This window comes from Rhinoderma darwinii, chromosome 12, assembly GCF_050947455.1.
Source record: "Rhinoderma darwinii isolate aRhiDar2 chromosome 12, aRhiDar2.hap1, whole genome shotgun sequence".
Taxonomy (NCBI): Eukaryota; Metazoa; Chordata; class Amphibia; order Anura; family Rhinodermatidae; genus Rhinoderma; species Rhinoderma darwinii.
The window spans coordinates 9,495,534-9,522,310 of NC_134698.1; the positions used below are offsets into that span (position 1 = coordinate 9,495,534).

Genomic DNA, 26,777 nt, shown 5'->3' on the forward strand with positions numbered 1-26,777 from the left:
CAGCTATGGCGGAAACCCAACTAAACCCATTAAAGTCAATGGGTTCCGTCGGGTGCCTTGGGTTTCAGTCGTTTTTGTTTTGTTCCTATGGCGAAAACGGAAACCCGAGCGCAGATGTGAACAGCGGCCCGGTCCTCCAGAGGAAACGGGCTTTTTGTAGCCAATCAGTCGTGTCAAATGATCAAACCCTCCAGAGTACTGAGTGCCAGACTAGGGAGATGGCCATCGTTCTGTTTTATATAACCACATCCTCCTCTCCATAATAATCAATACCACTTGGTCATTTTTCAGGGGACGGCCAAAGAACGCAGTTTCGGGGACATTAAATTCAAACAGTGCCCCACAGAGAACATGGCACGGGAACATTTTAAGAAGCACGGGACCGAGCACTACTGGGACCTAGCGCTGAGCCAATCAGTTTTGGAAACGGCAGATTGAGCTCCATTTTTGAGTTTTATGTCACAGATTTACCAACGTTGTACTTTTCCCAAAAACAAAGCGGGAACCTCAGACGGTGGATAATATCAGATCTCCTTACATTCTCCTGAGGTGCGTTCACTGGACACAAGCCGATATCAACTTCCGGATTTCCGAAAAATAAAAAATAGTATCCACTTTGGTTCATGGATCTTGAATTAGACCTGAAGTGTATGTCATCCGCTCACTGGGCGATCAGCCCGTTTTTCTGAAAATGATCCTTGTATTACCTACTACAAAAGCCAAGGGGGTTTCTAGTATTGTTTCCAGCCATGTTGCCCGCGAGACGATCTGATACCTTCATATGTAATAGAATATCACAGCTCTATAACCAATGCCAGGTGTACCAGAAAGACCTGACCATTCAGTGAACGGCCAGAAAGCATCATTGCTGAAAAACAAAAAAAAAAGGGAATCTTTTTTTTTTTAATAAAGTTTATTGAAGAAACCGCAGGATACACTATTACATATACCGCTGTTTGTTTATATGCAGCATGTCCATGGACAAGGGGTGTCTATAGATCCCGAAATGTGTGCCACATGTAGGTAAACAATGGAGATCCCATATGACCAAGCACTTAAAGTGCATTAAAGTGTACCTATTGTTATTTAAAGTTGTTCTCATTGCGATAGCCCTAAATTTTGTGCCGTTTTCATATATTTTTATAGGCAGTGGAATTATATATATTTTTTGGGCTACGAGTAAATATGTTTGTTATAGTTAAATGCTAAAAATTCTGCCTGCAGCTGCCACTAGGGGGAGCTCACCGCATACAGACTTTGATAGCTCCCATTTAAAGGGTTTGCCCAATTTGGGTTTTCTTTTTTTATACTGATGACCTATCCACAGGATATGATCGGTGGGGGTTCGACACCTGGAGCCCACGCTGATCAGCTGTTTCGGCTGCCGAAAGCTATGCAGGGGTCGGTGCCGATAGCTGAAGACTGCGACCTCTGTATAGCGGCTGTGCTGCAGTTCTGCTCCTATTCACGTCAATGAGAGCAGAGCTGGAGTAACCCAGCACGGCCGATATATCGTATACGGGGCCATCTGTTTCCGGCACCGACCCCTCCATAGCTTCCGGCAGCCGGAACAGCTGATCAGTGTGGGCTCCAGGTGTGGGACCCCCAACCAATTAAATACCCCCACCGATCATATCCTGTGGATAGGTCATCAGTATAAAAAAAAAAAACAACCCCAAAACTGGACAACCCCTCTAATTCAATACTAACTATTAAAATACAAATACGGTATAATAGTTACACTTTAAGAGTCTCTTCACTCAACTTTATTGACATGATCCCAGAGAACCCTTTTAATATTTAGAAGGTGTATACAGATTTGGTGTGTCGCTTCTATTGAGCAGGGAGAGGCATACAAAGCTTGTGTCTTCAGAAAAAAATAACTTTTAAACTCTTAAAATAAGGCTTTTTTTGTTTTTTGTTTTTGTTTATTTTTTTTGGGTTAAGCGGAGCCTTATTTGCATTGCTGAAAGTAACATCTTGTCTCTTTATGCAAAGATCATTAAACACAAAAGACAAAACTTGAGTCGATTTGACAATTATTACGGCTTTTCTTATGCGATGACACAGACCTGTGATCATTCACACTGTTTTGACAATTTAAAGGGTATGTCCACCTTTTGAATACCAACACTTCAGAAATAGAATGTCTACAAAAAAGTTATGGAACTGTGTAAATACATTACTAATCTTGTACTAATCCTGGGTTACAGACTTTTTTTTGATACTCCAGAGCTCTGTTTATTTCTGTTACTTATATAGCGCTTACATATTCTGTAGCGCAGTACAGATGTTTACATCACGCACTGTCCCCAGTGGGGCTCAAAATCTAAGTTCCTTGTCAGTATGTTTTTGGAGTGTGGGAGGTAATCCATGCAAACAAGGGGAGAACATACAAATTCTGTGCAATTGTTGTCCTTGGATTTAAACTCAGGACTCCAGCGCTGCAAGGTAGAAGTGCTAGCCACTGTGCTGCACTATTCTGCTGGTTGTCACTGCGTACATACATTACTACTCCTGAGTTACATCCTGTATTACACTTCAGAGCTGCGCTCGCCATTCTGCTAGTGGAGTCACGGTGTACATACATTACTTATCTTATACTGATCCTGAGTTATATCCTGTATTATACTCCAGAGCTGCACTCACTATTCTGCTGGTGGAGTCACTGTGTACATACATTACATTACTTATCCTATACTGATCCTGAGTTACATCCTGTATTATACTCCAGAGCTGCAATCACTATTCTGCTGGTGGAGTCACTGTGTACATACATTACATTACTTATCTTATACTGATCCTGAGTTACATCCTGTATTATACTCCAGAGCTGCACTCACTATTCTGCTGGTGGAGTCACTGTGTACATACATTACATTACTTATCCTGTACTGATCCTGAGTTACATCCTGTATTATACTCCAGAGCTGCACTTACTATTCTGCTGGTGGAGTCACTGTGTACATACATTACATTACTTATCCTGTACTGATCCTGAGTTACATCCTGTATTATACTCCAGAGCTGCACTCACTATTCTGCTGGTGGAGTCACTGTGTACATACATTACATTACTTATCCTGTACTGATCCTGAGTTACATCCTGTATTATACTCCAGAGCTGCACTCACTATTCTGCTGGTGGAGTCACTGTGTACATACATTACATTACTTATCCTGTACTGATCCTGAGTTACATCCTGTATTATACTCCAGAGCTGCACTCACTATTCTGCTGGTGGAGTCACTGTGTACATACATTACATTACTTATCCTGTACTGATCCTGAGTTACATCCTGTATTATACTCCAGAGCTGCACTCACTATTCTGCTGGTGGAGTCACTGTGTACATACATTACATTACTTATCCTGTACTGATCCTGAGTTACATCCTGTATTATACTCCAGAGCTGCACTCACTATTCTGCTGGTGGAGTCACTGTGTACATACATTACTTATCCTGTACTGATCCTGAGTTACATCCTGTATTATACTCCAGAGCTGAACTCACTATTCTGCTGGTGGAGACAGTGTGTACATACATTACTTATCTTGTACTGATCCTGAGTTACATCCTGTATTATACTCCAGAGCTATATCTAGCGGGTGTACTAGTTGTTTTTGTATATATTATTCTATATCTAGCGGGTGTACTAGATCACTTTTTATTCCATTTTTTTGGGAGGTGATTGATGGAGTGATGTAGAGGTTATTCCAGGTTTTGTATGTATTGTTTGCTGCGGTCTCCTATCTTTAGCTGAGTAGGTGGTCTAGCTTCCAGTATACTCAACCTTCAAGTGGTAGCTAGGTTCTAATTGAGGCTCCAGTTCTGCAGCCTCTGTATCATTATTTTTTTTTCCCCATAGACCCTATTTAGACTATGAATGTCCTGCCCAGGTCGGGCCCCTCTATACAACAGAACAAAAAGCTGATCTTTTTGGCTTGAGCCTTCCGTGTATTGCATGGATGCCCTATGCATCTGAATAGCCGTAATGTAGTGCAACATTTCTCATGCGGCTGCCGGGGAGATGTCGGGCTAGTCACGGCACCCACCGGCAAAAAAAAAAAGCGGTTTGTCGGAAACCAGATCCACGGCGATGATGGTTAAAGTGGCGTCTGTGGTCAGATAACCCCTTCCTGCGCAGTAATTTTTTTTTTTTTTTCGTTTTGTCCTCCCAGTCATAACTTATTTTATTTTTCTGTCCTTGTCGAGTTGTAGTTTTCGATGGCGCCATTTATTGGACTGTATAATGTATTGAAAAATAAATTTGTGGGTGGACAGGAAAACACAGCAATTCCTCCACATTGTTTTTTTGGATTTGCTATTACGGCGTTCATCATGTATATAAAATGAGATGAAATAACTTTTTTTTTTTTCCGTTGATGGAGCGGTGTGAAAGTTTTTGTTTTTTTTACGGGGCAAGCGGTCGTTTTTAATGGTACCATTTTGGGGTATATACGACTTTTTAACCACTTTTTATTAATTGGCAGTCTGCTACATCAACTCCGCTCTGTGGGGCCTTACCCCAAGGCCGGGTTGCCACGTAGCGTAAACGCTGTAGAATTTCCGCAACTGAGTTCTGTGTGGAAATTAATTTACAGAAGCAGCAAAGTGGATGAGATTTAGAAAATCTCATGCCCACGGCTCAGAAAAAAAACCCGCCGCGTAAACGTTCATAAATTGACCTGCGGTACGGAATTTTAAATCCGATTTTCAATTTTTTTCTGCATTTTCGTTGATTTATTTGTTGCGGGTTTTCTCCATTAAATTCAATGGGGATTCAAACAGAAAGCGAAGTGCTGTGGATTTGTAGCGATTCCACTGCAAAAATCGCAACTCAGGAAAAAAAAAAACATACCCAGAACATGCGTGATTTTTGCGCAGCGTATCCGACCCATAGAAACCTGGCCTAAAGGCCGGCATCCGTCGTTTCAGCCGAAACCTGCTGGGCATAGAGCAGGCTAGGCCCCTGAGCCCGCTCCATACTCCGCCTTCCTAGCGATTACCTACGATTTATGTCAAGTGTCAAGGGGTTAAAGCTCTAAATTCTAGGTGGAAGTGGGTTTTAGTCTGATGCCCAACTGTCCATCCCAAAAATTCCCATTCAATCACCACCGGCATCCGCCAGCTGTTGGCCACCTCACCAGGCAGCATGAATCCCATGCGGGTGTCTGCTTTATGTTACAGCAGACACTTCGCTGTAACGAGCGGGATCCCCCTAGTTTAATCCCTTAGATGCCGTGGTCAATAGCGACCTTGGCATCTAAGGCGTTAGAAAGAGTAGAGCAACCCCCTTTGACAGCCCATCGGCCCCCAATTGGCTTGATGGGAGCCTGTCAGAAACACGATATACTGCAATACATTCGTATTGTAGTATATAGTGCAAGCCATCCAACAATCGCTGCTTCAAGTCGCCAAGGGGAATTAGTAAAAATTGGTAAAATAAAAAATGGCCGAAAAAACAAATAAAAAAACAAAACCTTTTTCCATTTTCCCCCTAAAACATTGTAAAAAAAAAAAATCTAATAAACATAATTGGTATCGTCATGTCTGTAGAAGTCTGAACTATTACAGTATAACCGTTTAACCAGCGCGGTGGATGGCGTAAATTCTTTTTTAACACCCCTGAATCGCAGTTTTTAGTTTGTTTTTTTTTGGGCATCTCCTCTCCCACAAAAAATGTAATAAAAAGTGATCAAAAACTTCCATCCATGTACCCCAAAATGGTACCATTAAAAACTAAAGCTCGTCCCGCGAAAAAAATCATCCCTCACGCCGCTCAGGTGACTGAAAAATAAAAAAAATTGTCTCTCCGAATAGGGTGACACAAAATAATTATTTTTTTTTTGGGTAAAATCTAGTATATAAATTTGGTATCGCCGTAATCGTATTGACCCGCAGAATAAAGTTAACATGTCGTTTTAATGGCACGGCGAATGCTGTATATATATATAAAAAAAAAAAATTTTTTTTGCGGAAAATCAGCACCATAATACAGTAGAGGCAAAGTGGATGAAATAGGACAAATCTCATCCACACGCCGCGTAAATAATGAGCGATAAAAACCGCTCAAATTGACCTGCGTTGCGTTTTTTTTTAATTCGCAGCATGTCAATTGTATTTGCGTAATCGCTGCTTTTGTGTTGCAGGTTTTCCCTAATGAATTCAATGGAAGGTAAACCCGCAACAAATGGCAGATGTTGCGTTTTTTTGCAGCGGAAAATCTGCGATTCTGCCGCAAAAAACGCAACTCAGGGAAAAATGTTTTTTATACTTACCCAGAATTCTGTGCTTCTTGATCCAGGCCGGCGTCCTTAGATGACATTTCATCCCATGTGACCGCTGCAGCCAATCACAGACTGCAGCAGTCACGGGATAAACGTTATCCCAGGAGGCCAGGCTGCAGGACGGCAGAGGGACATGCAATTTTTGGTGCAGTTTTTTCAGCCGGAATTCCCTGCTTCTCTGCTGCAAAAACCGCAGTATTTATGCTACGTGTTTACTTATCCTTAGGTAGGGTTCAACAAGCGTTGAATACGTCTGTGTGACGGCCGTTGAAACGAGACCTATGTAATTCAATGGGGCCGTTCACACGTCTGTTTCCACGGAGCGTGTAAAGGGTCCGTGAAAAAAATAGGACATGTCCTATATTTTTGCGCTTCACGCATCCCTCCATAGACTGTAGTCTATGGAGGGATGCCTGATTTCGCAGCCCGCAGTGGTGCAGCACGGATGCACCTCGGACATGAAAAATGTAAAATCTAGCCTGAGGCCCCATGCACACGACCGTAAAAATCATCCGTAATTGCGGGCTGCAATTACGAACCTATTCACTTCTATTGTCCACGGACACCTTCCCCTTTAATATCGGGAAGGTGTCTGAGCCATAGAAATGGACCGAAAAAGTCCTATCTTTTGCTTTTTAAAATGCGGCCGTCCGTTCCCACAATTGCGCTTTGTGATTACGTGCACGGCCGTGTGCAAGGCGCCTCACAGTTTTTTTTTTTTTTTTTACTTCTTCACTGATCATCCATGAGGCTGGGTTCACACAGTACGTGTTTGTTGCGGTTTCCACATGCGTTTTTTGGTTTTGATTGATGAACTCTACAAAAAAAACAAAACACAATGCGTGTTATGAACGCAACAAAAATGTACAGCGTGAATCTAGCCAAACGCTAAAAACCACTGACGGGTGAAGTGAATAGCATAGATTATCTGGTGACGGGGGGGGGGGGGGGGGGGGTTATTAGGCAGCAAGTGATCAGTGATGTTGAAAGCAGGAAAAATGGGCAAGTGTAAGAATCTGAGCGACTGCGACAAGGACCGAAATTGTGATGACTTGACGACTTGTCTCCAAAACTGTCGGTCTTGTGGGGTGTTCCCAGGACGCAGTGGTTAGTACCGACCAAAAGTGCTCCAATGAAGGACAACCGGTGGACCAACGACAGTCATGGGCACCCGAGCAGTGGCGTAACTACCGCTGTAGTGGTTTGTTCCTCCAAATACGTGCATCCCCTATCCACAGTAGAGGGGATACATGTGGGATCGCTGGCAGCGATAAGGAGAACGGGGGACCGAAAGTCCCCTGAAGTAAGTTCTCCATGACAAACCACAAACTTTCGGGGTCTGTGTCGGCAGCTCCATAGAAATTAATTGTGCACCGGTCGCGCCTGTGCGCATGCGTGACCAGCGCTCATTTTTATTGAACTGTGCAGATGCCGGAAGTCCGAGGTTTGTCATGGAGAACTTCAGGGGACCTTCGGTCCCCCGTTCTCCTTATCGCTGCCAGCGATCACACATGTATTCCCTCTCCTGTGGAGAGGGGATACATCTCTTTGGTAGGACAAACTATAAAGCCGTTTTTTTTTTGGGGTTGAGGGCTGTATGGTGCTATGTACAGGGGGGCTGTGTGGCGTTAGCCACAGCGGGGTGGGGCTGTGTGGCGTTATTTACAGGGGGCTGTGTGGTGCTGTCTACAGGGGGCGCTGTGGCAGAATCTACAGGGAGTCACTATAAGGGGGGGTTGTGTGATACCCAGGGGAGGGTCGGCCCCAGTCAAAAGTTTGCTATGGGGCCCAGTCTTTCCTAGTTACGCCCCTGCACCCGAGGCTCATTGATGGGGAGCAAAGGCTAGCCCGTCTAGTCCGATCCCACGAAGGAGCTACTGTAGTACAAATTACTGCTGACTATGATAGAAAAGTGTCAGAACTTGCGGAGCATTGCAGTCGTTACCCTGTCAATCACAGCCACCCTCCCAACTTTCAAGTATCGCAAAGGGGTACAACCATACATGGACAGTGACGTCAGGGGCTCCCTCTAGGAGCGGAATCCCGGGCCACAGCGTCGGCAACGTTCTGGCCAGGGATTCCTGTCCAGGAGGAGCCCCTGTACATATAAGGACAGTGACGTCAGGGCCTTTTCCAAGATAGGAGTCCCCGGCTAGAGAGCTTGCACTGCTCTGGCCCGGGACTCCATATTTAAATGCTGAAGCAGGGAGCTGACTGTTCCCTGGTTCAGCATTGGATTCAACTATATGCGTCCTGAGGACCCAGATACAGTTGAAACAGGGACATACCACCGGCCGCCCGGGACACCGCCTGGAATCCGGGACTGTGCTGCAGAATCCGGGATGGATGGGAAGTATGCATGGATGATGGCACGGACACAGCCTTTGTGACCGTGCCATCATTAAGCCGTACATGTATGTCGTCGTGTGGAAATGACCTCCCGCTTGTGATGTACAAGTACTTTATTCTGCGGGAAGAGGTTAGTCTCCGTTCACATCTACCTTGAGGCTTTTGTTTAAAGGGTAACTAAACTTTTTAAAAAACTTTTGACGTGTCTTTGTGACATGTACGAAATTTTGATAGGTGGGGGTCCGAGCACTGAAACCCCCACCGATTGCAAAATCTATGCGGCAGAAGCGCTCAGGTGAGTGATGTGCAGCTTCGTTTCTGAACGGCTTTCCTCTGAATAGAAAGTCTGAGTACGTACATCGGTCCGAGGAAAACCGATCAGAAATAAAGCCGCACATCGCTCACCTGAGCGCTTCTGCCTCTTCGTTTTAGTGATTCACTGATTTGAAAAACTTCTCAAATGTCAGAAGTTTTTCAAAAGTTTAGTTACCCTTTAAAGAAAGTCACAACGCTTTGCAGCACTGATACCAATGATGCCAAATGCACCTCATTGACTTTCAGTGGGGTCTGTTGGGGTCCTGACAGGATCGGGTTGCATGCAGCGCTTTTCCTCCTGCCAAATGTAATGAAATTTGCAAATATGGCTCCCACGCAAACGTGAACAGCGCCAAAGTAGAACCTATATAAATCCAAATGCAGTGAGCTCCCCCTAGTGGTGAGTGCAGGCCGCCACATTTTTAGCATTTGAAGCCAATTTGGCCTTTGATGTATGTATTTTTTTAATTTTTATTTATTTGTACGTTTACATCTCTGCATGACTGCTCCCCCTCAGCCGCTCATTTGTACAGTACTTTCCCGCCTCTTTTATAGGCAGTGGCGCTGTGAGAGGAGGGGGGCGTGTCCTTCGTGCGCGTCCCCGCCACCTCCTCGTTATTCTTTAGCGCGCCCCCAGTTGCGCGCCCCCGCGTCGTGTCTGCTCGTCGGTGACGCAGTCTTCGTATTCCCCGTTCTAACGGAGGCCTCTCCCCGCCACATTACTTTCCTGTGGCCGGTGTCACTCTATCTAAACCTTCGCTCGTCTCTTTTTCCTCCTCATGGCGGGCCCCGTTCTCGGCCTGTAACATAAACACACCCCCCCCTCCTCTCAGCGGCCGCAGAGCGTTCTGGGGGAATCATGGCGGCCGGCAGCAGTAGCAGTGGTAGTAGCAGCAAGGCCTCTGCCGGAGCCCTGGAAGCCGCTCTGGACAGAAAGCTGCAGGCAGTCACCAACACCATGGAGTCCATCCAGAACCTGTCCGGCTGGTGTATAGAGAACAAGAAGCACCACTCCACCATCGTGCACTACTGGCTCAAGTGGTTCCGCAGATGTAAGTATGGCGGCCATCATCACCACAGGGGGGAGGGTATGTCACTGCCATGACCTGTAGAACTACAAGTCCCAGCATGCTCTGCGCTATATACTCACCCTGTGGTACTACAAGGCTCAGCATGCACATGTGGGATGAGTATTCCCTCACGTCCAGGCGCTGACAGGATTGCTGCTGTGGAACTACAAGTACCAGCATTCCCTGTCAGAAGACTTTTTTTTGCGATTGGCGCAATCTGTCGTTGATTTCTATTATGTTGATGCGCTGTCAGTGGTTGTTTGGTAGAACTACAAGTACCTACATGCCCCGCGGGGTCGATTTAGGGCTGCAGTTGCACTACAAGTCCCAGCAACAGCTTTGTCAGCGCATATAAGACTCTGTTCACATGTGCGTTTAGCGTGCGCCGTGAGAGCTCCCAGCGTACGCGCCAAATATGTCTAAAGAGCAGTTGTGCCCCAGTTTGTTCCTTTAAGGGTATGTTCACACGGCTTATTTTCTGCCGTTTAAGGGCGTAAACGCATCGAAAAACGCCAGAAAATACGAAAGCTGAGCACCCTCCAACATCTGCCCATTGATTTCAATGGGAAAAATGAAGTTTCGTTCCGACTTAGCGTCTTCTTACGGGTCAGTTTGAAAAACGGCACGTATAAAAACGCCCTGTTAAATGAAGTGCTTGTCACTACTTGAGCCATTGGGTCAATCGAAAAACAGCTCCAAAAAAACGGTTGTGGTTTAAAAAACAGCTGAAAATCGGAGGCTGTTTTCCCGTGAAGACCGCTCCGTATTTTCCTGCCGATTTTAGTTTAGCGTGTGGACATACCCGAATGGAAATAAGAAGCAACTTTTAAAGGGGTTATCTGGGCACGGGGTGGTTTTTCATACTGTTGGCCTCTCCACAGGATAGGTCATCAGTATATGATCGTGGTGGTCTAACGCCCGGACCCCGCACCGATTAGCTATTCCGGCTGCCTCCGGGAACAAATGGCTCCGGTTAGAGTGTAGCGACTGAACTGCAGTACAAGTGAATGGGAGCGGAGTTGCATTACTGCAGCGCGGGCCGCTATACAATGTACGGAGCCATCTGCTTCCGACACCGGCCACTGCCAAACATGCGGGGCCCGCGAGCAGCTGATCGGTTCAGACCCCCACGGATCATATGCTGATAACCTTATGTGGAGAGATCATCAGTTTGAAAAACCGCCTTGTGCCCAGACAACCCCTTTGGGGCACGTGCCACCTCGGTTTTATTTTAGCAGATCCCCCACCTATTATACACCTAGAGGATATCCTTGTAATGGTGGGAAAATCTCCTTTAAAGCGCGTTTCTCACATATTATCTATGTCTACCAATGCACATAACGTGGCATTCTTATCCCAGGTCTTCGTAGCAATGGTAGCGGTTATCCGACTGGTCACCACGGCACGTTTAGTAAGGCACACGACCGTGCCCGTGATTACGGTCGCGGACAGTCGTCTACATTTGCGGACTGGACTCCCATTATAAAGTATGGGCGCATGGTCCGTAAAATAAAAAAAATTGGACTTGTCCTATTTTTTACGGAGAGTTCCTACGGCATGGGCACCTTCCCGTGAATATACGGGAAGGGGTCTGTGGACAATTTGATATGAATGGGACCGTAATTACGGTCCGCCGTTACGGACGAAATTGCAGTCATGTGCATGGGGCCTAAGTGTTCTGTTCCTGTTGTACAAAATGGCTCATAATTTTCTAGATATTGGGGCATGTGCCCACTTAGGCCCCGTGCACATGACTATGTAGATTTCATCCGTAATTACGGATCCATTCATTTCTATTGGCCACGGACACCTTTCTGTGTTTTTAGATGGGTGTCCCTGTGGGAAAAATGATAGAACCTGTCCTATTCTTTCGCAATTATGGCACGGACTCCCCTATAGAAACGTATGGGCGCTTCTGTAAATACGGACGGCTACGGATGTGCGTCTGTATTTTCGGAATCATTGCTATGCAACATGTTGGTGACATCATTTGCAGCCTCCCTCTCTTTTTTTACGGATCCGTATATACGAGTCAAATCCGTAAAGACTAATCAAATACGGATGCACTACGGACCGTATTTGCGGATACCGTTCTGTATATACGGATGAGTTTGATGACTACGGGTCTGTATTTACGGACAGCATTTACAGATAGATGGAAATACGGGCGTGCGCGTGGGTCCTTACACCTGAAATGTACGATACTCTGGCCTAGGAGGCCCGACAGGTTTTTGGCACACGCAATTTTGCACGCTATTTATAAAGTTTGACGCATGTGACAAATTAAATCCCATCCCTTAACTGGCGGCCAGATCCTGTGTAAATGACACGTGCTCGCACTACGTTCTGCTGCGAAAAAACGCTCAAAACTCTCAAGCTGTGTATTGACGGTCACCTTCTGGCTGTACGGCTGGGCAAACCCAGGGAGACGGGTGGAAGCCAATACACCTATAAACGGGCTGCTGGCGCCTACGTTTATGGCTTTTCCACTATTGACTTCTATGAGAGTTCCTGTTCTGCATGTCATGCTGATCTCTAGACTTCACACGGTATAATATATTAGGCTTCGTTCACATCTGCGCCAGGGTCCCGTTCCTTTGGAGCTTTCCGTCGGAACGGGACCCTGACACACACAAACGGAAACCATAGGTTTTCGTTTCCATCACCATTAATTTCAATGGTGACAGTTCCGGTGCCAATGGTTTCCGTTTGTCTCCGTTGTTCAAGGGTTCTGTCGTTTTGACGGAATCAATACCGTCGTCGACTGCGCTATTCATTCCGTCAAAAACGACAGAACCCTTTCATAACGGAGAAAAACGGAAACTTGGCACCACATCTGTCAGCATTGAAATCAATGGTGATGGAAACGAAAACCTATGGTTTCCGTTTGTCTGTCAGGGCTCCACTCTGTCGGAACGGAGCCCTAGCGCTGATGAGAACGAAGCCTTATAATGTTTTCAGGCTGATTTGTCTTGAAAAAGATTTGTTTGTTTGGTTATGTGGTTAAAGTTTGATTATCTGGCTTGTTAGCTGCGATCTGTTTAGTTATTAAGAATATGACATGTTCTTCACTTTCCCACAGACTGTAAATATTTACACAACAAACTTCTTCATTCACAGAACATTCTGACAGTAGTGATAGTGTAAGGCCTAGTTCACACTGAGTTTTTTTGCCTGGAAAAATCAGCTCCGGTTTTTGTGAAATGGTTTTGCACCACACGTTTTTTGCTGCGATTTGTGAGCCGTATTTTAACCTCTTTCAACAGGCAAAGGAAAGAACAGTGAGCGCTTTTGCTAAAAAATGCGTCAAAAACTTTGTGGCCGTTCGCAACGTTTTTTTCCCCATCTCTTATTGATTTCAATGGGTTTCTTGAGGCAGAAAACGCCTCAAGATAGGTCATGTCACTTTTTTTTTCCCACTGGCGGGAATAAGATGCCTCTGCCTCCTTTTGAAATCAATAGGTGGTGATTTCTGCCCTTTTTTGGTGCGGTTTATGCGTAAAAAAACGGTGTGAACTAGCCCTAAATGGTAGACGGGCAGGAGGGAGATGCAGCTTGTGTCTGTGAATCTGCATACTGTGAGAGGGGAGGCTTAAAGTAGGGAGACGTCTGATTGGTTTACAATGCGTTGTGGGGGAGAAGTGTAAGTGGTTGAGACGTCTGATTGGCTCTGAGTGCTGTGCTATTGGATGTGTTTCCAAAAATTGTTTATAGGGTGTGAAGGACTCGCTAATGAATAATCACTCTGGGAAACTAGTATTTACTGGACTCCTGTGGCAGTATTGAGTCAATCATTGTGTCGATCATTGCCGATTTTAGCTGCTACGAGAATAGTCCACGTCGCTTAGACCTTTGTGGCACCTTCCCGGCACCTTTCTGTTTTGTAAGCAGCTGGATCCTCTGTCCTCTAAACGAATCACCTAATGGGGAGGGGTGAGGGAGCCCATAGAGGGCTCCTGTTTGATGGCTGGTGTGTGAAGACATAGCTGCAATCATTGTATAAGGGGTCTCGCTGCTGCCGCCAAATGTGAATGGCGCCTTATGTATTAGTTTTAAATCAGAGTAAGGCCTCATGCACACGACCGTATTTTTTCCCACCCGTAAATACTGGCGTAAATACGGGTTCGGTGTCACACGTATTCCACCCGTTTTGCACCAGTATTTACGAACCCGTGCCCGTAAATATGGGTCCGGTGTCACCCGTATTCCACTCGTATTTACGAGCACGTTTTTGGCGGCAAAATAGCACTGCACTAATCGGCAGCCCCTTCTCTCTATCAGTGCAGGATAGAGAGAAGGGACAGCCTTTTCTGTAATAAAAGTTAAAGAAATTCATACTTACCCGGCCGTTGTCTTGGTGACGCGTCCCTCTCTTCACATCCAGCCCGACATCCCTGGATGACGCGGCAGTCCATGTGACCGCTGCAGCCTGTGATTGACCTGTGATTGGCTGCAGCGGTCACATGGCCTGAAACGTCATCCAGGACGTCGGCCCGGATGTCGAGAGGGACGCGTCACCAAGGCAACGGGCGGGAGACCGGACTGGAGGAAGCAGGAAGTTCTCGGTAAGTATGAACGTCTTTTATTTTTATTTTTTACAGGTTTATACTGATCGGTAGTCACTGTCCAGGGTGCTGAAAGAGTTACTGCCGATCAGTTAACTCTTTCAGCTCCCTGGACAGTGACTATTTACTGACGTCGCTTAGCAACGCTGCCGTAATGACGGGTGCACACACGTAGCCACCCGTCATTACGAGAGCTCCATAGACTTCTATGGACTGTCCGTGCCGTTATTACGGCCTGAAATAGGACATGTTCTATCTTTTTCAACGGCACGGGCACCTTCCCGTGAGAAAACGGGAAGGCACCCGTCGCCAATAGAAGTCTATGAGCCCGTTATTACGGGTCGTAATTACGACCCGTAATAACGGGAGTTTTTACGGTCGTGTGCATGAGGCCTTAGACAAGTTCTATGACTCGGGAAGCTAATGGCCGACATAGTTTGCGTGATTTTCGTCAAATCTATTTAAAAGCACCTGCCCCTTAATAAAGTTGGCACATTTTGCACTCTAATCGATTTGCAAAACAAATTTGCTCTGGTGTCTTCAGGTTTTCTACATATTGCCCTCCTTTGTGACCGTGCCCACTTTTCTCGTCCCTTTCCGAATCTGGTGAGAAGAAAAATTGCAAATTCATGCGATTTGTGTATTTCTATGTCGGTTTGCGCCAAAGCCTGATGTAAACTGCACGATCAACGTGGACCGATGTGTCTTAGCGGAGAGGGGGTTATCATTGTGAGGAAGAATATGCAAGATACCTCTCCTCTAAAAGGTCAAACATTCATTGATCACCTGTAGGTGGCTGTTGACCTGTGAATCAATGTCTGACCCCCTCGAAACCTTGGGATTCAGCCAAACTTAAAGAGGCTGTCACCGGATTCTCAAATCCCTATCTCCTATTGCATGTGATCGGCGTTGCAATGTAGATAACAGTCAAGTTTTTTTTATATTTTTTTAAACGTTCATTTTTGGCCAAGTTATGAGCTATTTTATATATATATGCAAATGAGGTTTGAAATGGACAACTGGGCGTTTTTTTTTCGTTATGTCCAACTGGGCGTGTATTGTGTTTTTAACTGGGCGTGTTTACGTGTATGATGCTGACCAATCAGTGACCAGTCAGCATCATACACTCCTCTACATTCATTTACACAGCAGCGATGTGCAGCCGCATACACAGAGATTGTGGGGTTTTTTAATACATTTTTTTTTTGGGATCAGTATAATATTGTACTTTTGGTTATAGCTTTCACATTGAGCGACATTGCATGGTTAGTAAGGCTCTGTTCACACCTGCGTCGGAGGCTCCAGTAGGGGCCCTTCGTCGCAGATCCAGCCGGGTTTTTCTGCGGTTTACTGGAGACAGTAGTGTAGCATGCTGCTCTCTTGTGTCCGATAAAATCACGGACACCTCAACGGAAAGCCGACGGAACCCATTAAAGTCAATGGGTTCCAGTGGTATACGTTGTGCAACGAAACAGTTGATTCCGTCATTCCCCTGTTTTGGTCCTTTGACGGAGCAGAACTAAACACACCAACGCAGGTGTGAACCCAGCTTTATTTTTTACTTTATAGTTTTGATATCTATTTTAAATGTCCAGCTGGAATAATTGATGCTACAATATGTTGCATGTTACAATAACTTATATAATTAGTGCCAAGAGTAGCCTTCAAACATTATATTCTCCTTTTTTTTTTTTTTTTTTTTTTTAAGATTTCTTGAGTGACCCAAAGTTTTCAATTGTTTGCATTCTGTGAATTTTAATGAGGATAATTCACGAGTGGCTACCGATGCGGTATTTTCACAGAAACCGCGTGAAGGTGCGTGTCAGACCTCATTCATGTGACTTTTTTTATTTTTATTTTTTGTGACATGGTTTTCAATTCTGCACATGGAAGCTTTGCACCGTATGAACAATGGGGCAATTTCACATTGAAATCAAGATAATGCTGTTTGTTGGTGTTTCTCACCTGTACTTCGGCATGTAACGTGTGGTTTCCGCACCGAAATCTGTGAAAAATCTGTCTTGTCAATAAGTGACCTGTCACTTCTAGATGCGGTTTCCGCGTAAAAACGCGTCGGGTAGCCACATTCGAATTAGTCCCATTGAATAGAGCTAATCTGTGTGCACATCTGCCGCGGATCTGCAGTTTCATCTGCTGTGGAAGTTTGAGGGTCCGCCCTGGATTTGTGCTTCGGATTCTCTTGCAAATCCAAGTTCTGCTTAAAAATCCGTCCTTTGGACCTACCGGTAAAGTTACAGCCGCAGAAACACGGCGCAGGGGTTACCTTCAACTGGCAACTTATATGTAATTTCATGTCGTCTACTGCAAATTCTTGGTCGCCAACTGGAGCCCTGCTATGGCCAGATAAGTTTGCCTCCTACCGCCACAGCAGAGATTTGAGGTGCCTTCTCTTTCCAGGGGGTGTCTCTGCTGCATGTTGGCTTTGTCTTCAGTAGATGAATTGGGCCATCTATCCCAGCTTGATGTTAAAGTGCTCCGGTCTCTCCTCCCTGAACGCTGCCAGTCTCTCCCCTCCAAGTGGGCGCTAGAGCAGTCAATCAGGAGACTGCTAGGGTCGTCGTTCAGAGCGGAATGGAGGGGCTGGCAGCATTCAATGAGGAGAGCCTGCAGAACTCGTCAAGAGGCCGCCTCCGGAGCGCTATCATGCGTGGCATTAAACGTTGTGCATGACCAACTCAACGGGTATCGTCACACTGCTCTCCTCTATATAGCGCTGTCAGCGGTTTTGTGGGCTCCAAAATTGCTGACAGATTCCTTTTAACTACTCGTGATGCTTATGAAAGTTCTTATGGTCACGCTAGTAAACTCAAGTTCGTTCTTGAAATGGTCACACTGGCTCCTAAAGTCTACAAGATACTGATCTAGAAGATGTCTTAATGCAGGGGTGGACAAAATATTGCGGACTTAAAGAGCCAATCTGTTTGGTAGCCAGACTCTGTAACTTAGACGTCAATAAAAATCAACCCAAACAATTAGACGTAAGCGGCAATTTTCTAGACCCAAAATGGCTTTTCAATGGTCAAGCAATAAATACTATATTGGTTGTCAATAAAAAAAGATTTTGTATTTTTGTCTGGATGCTTCTCCTTGTCAATGCCCATGTATGCAGGAAGACCTGAGACCCTTGGCAGTGGATACTGGAGAACACCGTAAATCACTCCTAATGCACAAAAGTGACCTTGGAATATTTAAAAGAAACAAATTCTGCCTGCCTGCAACAGCCACTAGGGGGAGCTCTCTGCATATGTTTCTATATGGCTCCCATTGACTTGAACGGAAGCTGTATTGTGTGTAAAGTGAGCTCCCTCATGTGGTGGCTGCAGGCAGTCCGATTTTTATTCATTTAACCCCTTTCTGTCGCAGCAATTTCTCGGATTTAAAATATTTGCAGGGTGGATTGGGAAATAAACAGTTTCCTCTATTATTGTTTGGGTTTCGTTGTTAAGGCGTTAGCCATCCGGTAAAAACGAAATGTTACCTTTTATTCTGCCGGTCAGGAAGATTACTGCGATATCAAATTTATTTAGTTTTATTTGTTTTACTACTTAAATTACAATGAGTTTTGTGTCGCCATATTCTGAGAGCCATAACTTTTATTTTTCTGTGGATTGATCGGTGTGGAGTTTGTTTTTTGTGGGGTGAGCTGGTGTGGTGTACAAGAGACTTTTTTTTTTTAATCACTATTTATACATTTTTTGTGGGAGATGAGGGGACCAAAAAATAGCAATCCACGATCGGGTTATGAAGGGACGATGGACTGGCAGAGGGAGCCACGGCCTTCTTTTTCACTGCCTAGATGCCACAAGTGTGTTTACGCTACTTACAGTGAAGTGTCTGCTGTAACACACGGCTGACACCCGCGTAGTATATACCGGCAGAAGAGCCCGCTTCATACCCCCCACCCCTTCCCAGCTATGACGCAAGTATATGTCAAATGTCGGGAAAAGGGTTAAAGGGTTCCTTCTTATCGGAGTTACGAGAACTCCCATAGGAATGAATGGAAAGGTCAGTGCACGTGCGTGCCGACCTCTATATTTGTTCTCCGCATTGATGCGGCAGTCACCACACTGGGTGGGATGGAGGGTCTTATGACCCCCATTCTGGAGAGAGGTGCTGGTCCCAAGAGCTGGGACTCGCATCTGTCAAATATTTATGCCATATCCCTGAGATATGTTTAAGTTGGGAATATCCCTTTTACTCTCTGGCTGTGTGAATAGGAGCAGATGATCTGGTCCTCTACTTTAGAAAAATCATCTCCAACTGCTATACCGATAGGAGTAAAATTATTCCAAATTTGGAACCTATTTACAGAAAAGGGGTGCCTTCTGACAGTATTTATTGGGTGTTTTGCTGGCACTGCTTTAAGGGGGCACTCGGCTGGAGCGATTTGTGGGGCACTCTGAGGGCTCTATTTATCAGGGAGTACTCTACCAGCGTTTTTGATTAGGGACACTTAGCTGGCACTAATGTTTGAGAGACTGTGCGGTCACTGTGTATGGAGGGAAATCTGAGCGCACAATTCACAACGAAGTACAATGCATGTGAACAGGTGTTACAAAGCGTAACGTGCTTTATTCTTCTGCAGATTTCCTGTGGAAATGGGTGAAATCTGTGTCAACATTTGCATATAAATCCATGGTGCCACCGCAGAAAGCATCAGCTATCCTGCATTTATATAGTATTTCAATAACGATGCAGTACTTTATCCCCCGAGACCAGTATCCTTGTCGGCTCCGAGATCTGAGTGTGATTTGTCCAGGCTTGATGTATCCACAGTAACAATCTTTATTATAGGGACTATTCTGACTGCAGCTTTTGCCTTTAGGGAGTTTAGATGTGTACAAATTATAGTGTTACTGAATATGGCACTTGTGTCCCAGGGGGCATCGGGTGTCGGGATAGTAATTTACGTAGCAAATTGATCCTGTGTTTTCAAAGGTGCAGTAAGGTTTTGCAGTAGCGGTTAGCCCTCATTTCTCTCACGTTTCCCATATTTTTAGTTGATTTATTATTTCAGTGGTTAGTTTTTTTTTTATTACATTAATGTGCAGGATTCTGTTGTGTGGTAAAATGCTCTGCTATTATATAATACGCATGTATATTGTGCTGGCACAGCTGTGTGTGTTTGATACTTTTTTACTGTGAAAGGGTGTCCCCAAGGAATTGCTCATTTCACATCTGCGTCGAGGGTCTATTTGGAGCCGCCTTTGCAGATTCAGTCAAATTTGATGGGAAAAATGATGTTACATGCACACCCTGCCGGATCTGATAGACCCCATTGTAAGTCATTGGGGTCCGTTAGGTGCTGGCGTTATCATTCGTACAGAAATGGCAGAGCAATGTGGCTTGTGAATGGAAGCCACAGCACAAGTGTGATCAGAGCCTTAAAGTGAGGGATGCAAAACCTCCCTTTTTGCAGTGACTCTCTAAAAACTTGTACAACTTGGCAGCTATAATATGTTGGTGTTGACTGCATTTGATTCACACTTTCCGGAATTATTTTTTTTTAACTCATTTTTATTTTTTTAACTTGTCTGTTCACATCTGTATTCGGTATTTCTGTTGCTCTGCTCAGTCATAGGAGTAGAGCAATGAAAATACCGGACACCGCTTCTGTTGCACCACGGACACCATTGGCGGTCGAGGGATACCATTAACTTAGTGGATTCCATCGGGGTATTGGTGGTTTTCGTCCAGTTTTCTGCGATGGAGGCCCCTAACGGAGTCTCCAAGTGTGAACAAGGCCTGAACTGATTGAAAAACTGTTGACCAGTCAGTCTTGGTTGATGAAAACAAGCAGAAAAGCGAAAAGCTAAGGCCGAGCTGACGGAAGTTTGGCAGCAGTTTGCATCCCCTAGAAATTGGGTTTTCCGAGGTTGGAATATTGATAGCCTAACTTTAGGATCAGCCAGCAATTTTTGGACGGTGGGGGCCAACTGCCGGCACCCGCTCAGTTCGCTCCGTGATGGTGCTATAGCGCTCCTGCCCCACCATGCATTTGAACGGCGGGGCTGCCGAGAGTTCCACACCCACCGTTGTAATATTGAAGACCTATCCTTAGGATGGGCCATCAATATCTTAAGCATTTGTCTCCACAAGTCAACTCCTCTATATGTTCCCTTTTTGGGCATATGGACATCACCGGGGGCTTCCCCTTTTCGGGACTTGTTGATACAATTCATTTAATAGGATCAGTCTGTTTGGGAGAAGGGTGAAAAGATTGGTTTCCAGTTTTACGTAAATGTTCAGTATTTAACATAATCTGTCCACTTTCTAATAGACTTTGTGTTTCAATTCCTCATAATTTTGAAAATTTCTGCTGGCTGTCAGTGAATGCAAATGTTTGTTTATATCCAGAGGCTGAAATCCTGTCCTGGTTATGTCTACCTGACACAGTTCAACAACTTGCTATGAGAGGAAGCTTCAAAGCTCAGGGTTTGTCCAGTTTGGCCAACCTTAGTATAGATGAGGAGCAGGAGGGGTCTGCTGCTGTACATTTCTTTTGCAGTGACTACTAAACTGAATGGACTTTATATGCACCCGGGGGGTTCCCCTTTTTATTATATTCATATGCACTACCCGGGCATATGTAAATGAGTTGTTTCAGCAGACAACCCCTCTCAGTTAGACATTATCAAGATAAGTTTCCAGCTGCTGTACATAATTGAGCACTCGATTCAATGACAGTGAGCAGAGATCTGGGAAATGATGTGAAATTGAAACAAAGTATATCGGAACAAGTATATTTAAAGCCAGAAGAATCACTTAATGTTTTTTGGCACGTTAATGTGCAGATTATATAATCTATAAATATACATCTGGTTGTGTTAGTGCGTTTTATGCTGAAGAACTTGGCTGACTGAATAGTCTTTATTTGCTGAAACTGAAATACTACTTTTTAGTTTCTACTTACTGTACGATGTGTCACCATGTTTTAAAGAGGCTATGTCGCCTGTTTTTTAACTTTTGACTAAGTGGGCGATGTAAAGAGGAGTATATGACGCTGACCAATCAGAGTCATACACTTCTCTCCATTCATACTCAGCACAGCGTGATCTAGTGAGATCATGCTGTGCAGCAACATACACCCACATTAACTTTACTGAAGTGTCTTGGACAGTGAATAGACATCACTACCAGCCAGGACGCAATGTCTATTCACACTCCTGACACTTCGGTAAAGTTTGTGTGGGACTTAATCGCTGCACAGCTTGATCTCGCGAGACCACGCTGTGCAGCGATTAAGTCCCACACAAACTTTACCGAAGTGTCGGGAGTGTGAATAGACATCGCATCCTGGCTGGAGGTGATGTCCATTCACGGTCAAGACACTTCAGTAAAGTTAATGTGGGTGTATGTGACGGCACCGCATGATCTCGCTAGATCATGCTGTGCTGAGTATGAATGGAGAGAAGTGTATGACGCTGATTGGTCAGCGTCATACACTCCTCTTTACAACGCCCACTTGGTCAAAAGTTAAAAAACGCCCAGTTGGGCATTAAGAAAGTTATTAGCATAAATCAAAAATTATAGTTTTTCAAAATAAAAAACAGTGTTATCTACATTACAGCGCCCATCAGGTTATCTAGGAGATAGGGCACTTATAATGTGGTGACCGAGCCTCTAAGATTTCTGGTTGCTGTCAATGAATGGTAACCTTCATGTTTTTTTTGCAGTGAATAATTCGTTTGAAACCGTAAATTAACAGTTTTTCTAACTTTGAAAACTCTGCTTTCAAATAAAGCTTATTAATCTTTCAAAAGGAAATTCTATATATTTTTTTCTTACCATGGATGTGGTTTTTGGCTTTAGCCAATCTTTTTTGCAAATGCGCCTTTTCTGACTTGTAGCTTTTCGGATCTGTAATGTGTCAGAATTTATTATTTACTACAGTGGGACTAAGGGCTTGTCCACACACAATGGAATTGCTGCAGAAAATTTCTACAGTAATTCCGTTGAAAATAGACTTTCCGCTGCGGAAAAAACATACAGTTCCCTGCGTTTTTTCCGTCAGCAATTCCGGACGGATAAAATGCATCAACTCCGCAACATCTGGATGAGCCTTTTAATGTGCATTACAGTCCAATTACATTGAATAGCACGGAGATCCTTAGATCTGTTAGAAAAATTAAAGGCCCTTTTACATGGTCAATGATAGGGCAAACGAGCGCTAGTTCCCGATCATTGCCATGTGTAAACAGGACAACGATCAGCCTGTGAACGGGACAACTAAATATTATCGTTGTCGGCCGCACATTTCCCTGGGTAAACAGGGAGATGTGCTATCGACATGATAGAAATGTATGGGGACGTACGATCATAGTAACAATCGCATTCTTAACCAATCATTGCTCCTAGTGAAAGGAGCGAGGGCCGATTAACGAGCGCTCGTTTTCACAGCCCATATTGGCCCGTGTAAGGGAGCAGCATCTTGTGATGTTGTATAAAGGTGGTGAACCATTGCGCGAAAGCTTCGGATTCACACAGGACAGAGACCTGCCGCAAAATATGCATGTTTTATGTGCATATCTTGCTGCGTATTTCACTCCTACGCTGAATGGGGTAAAATCCGAAGTGAAGATCCAGAACAGAATGAGGATGCTATGTTTTTAAAAATATGCAGCGTGCTCTCATTTCCATCCGGAAAATGAGGATAAGATCTTATTAAAACTCATCCAGGAGGCTGGGACTGTAATTCACTGTGGATTTTCTACATGGAAAATATGAAAGTCCTGTGTGAATCCAACATAAAAGGTGTTTTCCTGGTCTATGCACAGAGAAAAAAATTGTATTGCTCTTCTGTATCCGAAATAAACAAAGGAAACGAACTTTGAAAATAGTCTTGATGTTTGTAAATGGCTTCTATACAGATCTCTATGGTTACAGACTACAAACACCCTGTGTAGTCAGACCCTGCAGTCATGTTATTCCACTCATCCTGCCCCTCTTCTACGGTCTGCAGGTTAAAAAAAAGGTGGAAGCAGAACTCCCATCTGGTTAATCACTCTTGCGTATGACTTTATAGCGTTGGATTTTCGTTGGCGTCCATTCTCCGTGCTCCCCACCTCGATTTCTCCGCAGTCCTATAATACTGCATAAGCTGGAATTTGTTTGAATATGTTTTACCTGGTGTTTTACTCATTTTTAATTTTTTTTATTTCTAGGGTTTTAGGAAGTTTGTCTTAAAAACCCTGCCCGTCGTTATTTTGGCCAATAAACTGAGCCAACATGGCTGACTGTGATGCTGATTGGCATTGGCAAGGAGTGTGGGGGGGGGGGGGGTTTCCCTGGCAATGCTCTGCTTACTTGGCCCATTCAGTGAGTTGGCATCAGTGGGTAGCGCTTTGTAGTTTGATGCACTTTCATATGTCCGTGGTTTTTAGTGATTCTGTATCCCTATGTATTAGGTCTGTAAACTCTGATAAGTTGGGGTCAGTGTCTGTTGCATATCTGCAATGACTCTTAGCATACTACATACCTGCCCGCCGGGATCTTTAGCTTATTACAGGGAACTTTGTGCCTATACAACATGGTGATGAATTAATATTATTTTAAAATGATGTTGCTTTTCTGTAATACTTTGAAATCACTTAGTAGCCCATTTAAGATATGCCCTGTATAACTTTCTGGGGTGGCATCACAAAGTACTCAATATTGGTTGCGTAGGCATGTTAAGTGAGTGTGCTTAGTTTTGACGAACACTACCATAGAGCACAGATGTGTGAGAGGGTTGGCCATAGTGTAGATTAGTCTTAGGCCCTGTTCACATCTGCGTTTGGTGTTCTGCTCCATCACAAGAGCAGAACGCTGAAAATGCTTGAAGCGCAGGCTCCGTTGAACTACTGAGACAACCGGCACCTAACGGAACCCATTGACTTTAATGGATTCCATTCCATTGATTTACCAGGATCAATAGCGCAGCATGCTGCACTAGTATTCCCTCTATTGTCAGCGGAATCTGCTGACGGATTATAGACCTCAGTAGAAAAAAAATAGCCCAACAAGGCACCATAGGTGATGAAGCTCCCGCCGTGTCTCCAGCCTGGTGTCTGATTGCTTTACTTTGGCTATGATTTGACCGTGTTTACTTAGAAAAGTGCCAAAGGAAAAGTTTTACATTACAGGCCCAATGCCTGAGACTTATGCCAAACAGGGTGATCTCATCAGCTTAGCGGGATGCTCCGTTTGCTTAGAGGGCACGCTTTCAAGTGATGCCGCTGAAATTTTGGGGAGTAGGGACATGTCTGTTTTAGGCCTGTTGTGCCGTTCCACAATGCATAGTTGTATGAAAAGATGCTCTCCAGCATTATTGCACGAGGAATACAAGTATTTACTAAAACAGGCATGTCGGAGGTGACAGGTCAACTTTAAGGGTATGTTCATGCAGGGCGGACTCGCTGCGTAAAAGTACACTGCGTATCCACCCTGGGCACCACAGGGAATTCCTGCTGAAAAATCGCAACAAATTGTGGTGCAATTTTTCGGCCAGATTGTCTGCTGCGGAAAATAGCGGGTAAAAAAACCCCAAAATCCCATACTTGCCTGTAGTCATGACGACTCATCCCTCTGACGTCCTGCAGCCTGGTGTTCCGGGGTAATGTATATCCTGTGTAACCACTGCAGCCTGTGATTGGCTGCAGCGGTCACATGGGACGAAACGTCATCCCTGGAGGCCAGGCAGGACGCAGGATCATAGAGTTCTGGGGAAGTATAGACCACACCGGAGGTCAATTTATGAAAGTTTTTTCGGCTGTTTTTTTACTCCGCATGTAAACATACCCCTAAGAAGTGCAAAACCTACGTAGATTTGCCGTACCTTGGTGTCATTGTGGCGTTCTGTACGTAATGGGCTTTAGGGGATTGAAATGGATCACGCTTTGGAGCTACCATGGCACAATCGCACTAACTACGGGAAAAGGCTTTGTCCCTTGCATGGCATGGGAGAGCTGATGTGGCGTACGTCAAGAACATACTCACTGAGTGTGCAATGGAGCTTCTGCATTACAAGGGCATTATCTCCAGTAGATGGCACTGCTCCATGTACAAAAGGTAAATGATTACGTGGCACATGGGTAGTGCCATTACACAGGAGTTGCCGTGTGACAAATGGACATTACAGAGATTAGCCACAGAATAGATAGTGGCAGTGGGATCACTAGACTGCGAGTGGCATCTGTCCTCAGGGCATATCTGAAATATTACTGATTTTAATTGACTTAAATTGGTGGAACTGGAGAATATATAAAAAAATTTCCGAATGACCCTCAAAGGTCCATACGTTTTTCTTACAGGCTGTTTACGTGCAAAAAACGCACATTCAATTGCAATAATTTGGAAACAGCACTTTATGGTTAAACGGCATGTCCTCTCGTTGTTCGCCTGCACAGCGCCCCCTACGTGTCACTACCCTCACATTCTCCACGTTATTGGGTTCTGGCACCCTGACAGATTACATTTTAATGCTGGGTTCACATGTTACAGGCAGAAATGCTTTGTAGTGGTTTCCAGCTAAAAACGTGTATTTTGACTGCAAGATGTCAGCCCAGCCTTAAAAAGATCGCTGGATGACCTGGGACCCAACAAACTCCTGGAACTAAAGATGGTCTCCTTCTATTGTTTGCTGTACCACTTCAATTTAACTTGGAGAACTCTATAACTTTGACTTAGGCCTTGTTCACATGAGCAGGTCTGATTTGCGTCCGCAAGAAAACCGGACCGTTTTTCATGTACATGTACAGCTATAGTCTCGTACACATCTGTTATAATCTTCATGTTTTCCTGTAATATAAATATACACGCGCACTGTATGGACTGTTGCAGAGTCGTTAGCAGTGCCCATTTTTGCCACCGAGGGTTAACTGTGGGGTTTCCAGCTCTGTAACCTAGCACTGCATTTGAAGCAATGGTGACCTGGCAGGAGGCTGGCAGCTTTAATAGATGTCACGTTGTTGTTGCCAATTGCAAATTCTGATTGGCTCCTTGAGAAATTTAGTTGCACCTCCCTGGATTTGTGCAACTCGCTCTGCGTAACCTGAGAAAGTTTGGAGAGATCAGTTTGTTGTACTGTTGGCACATGCGGTTATTATTGCCTCTAGTAAATGAGGGAACCAAGGAAATGGGTTTTCAGTTCATGGAGAGCGTTCAGCGCGGGTCACAACTGTGG

At 44.7% G+C, this 26,777-nt stretch overlaps 2 protein-coding genes across 7 annotated transcripts in view; both read left to right on the forward strand.

The window, feature by feature from the left end:
* The window catches only part of PRPF3 (pre-mRNA processing factor 3), a 50,715-nt gene extending 48,689 nt beyond the window's left edge, over window positions 1-2,026 (forward strand). For all 4 annotated transcript variants that reach the window (XM_075843385.1, XM_075843384.1, XM_075843386.1 and 1 more), the window contains one exon: window positions 292-2,026. In XM_075843385.1, coding sequence (XP_075699500.1) covers window positions 292-438 — 147 coding nt within the window. In that variant the 3' untranslated portion in view covers window positions 439-2,026. The remainder of the gene's footprint in view (window positions 1-291) is intronic.
* Window positions 2,027-9,570: 7,544 nt separating this feature from the next.
* Window positions 9,571-26,777, forward strand: part of RPRD2 (regulation of nuclear pre-mRNA domain containing 2) — a 54,877-nt gene continuing 37,670 nt past the window's right edge. For all 3 annotated transcript variants that reach the window (XR_012851265.1, XR_012851266.1, XM_075843364.1), the window contains exon 1: window positions 9,571-10,010. Coding sequence is in view for 1 of the 3 variants with exons in the window: in XM_075843364.1 (XP_075699479.1) it covers window positions 9,818-10,010 (193 nt within the window). In the remaining 2 variants the exon portion in view is untranslated. The remainder of the gene's footprint in view (window positions 10,011-26,777) is intronic.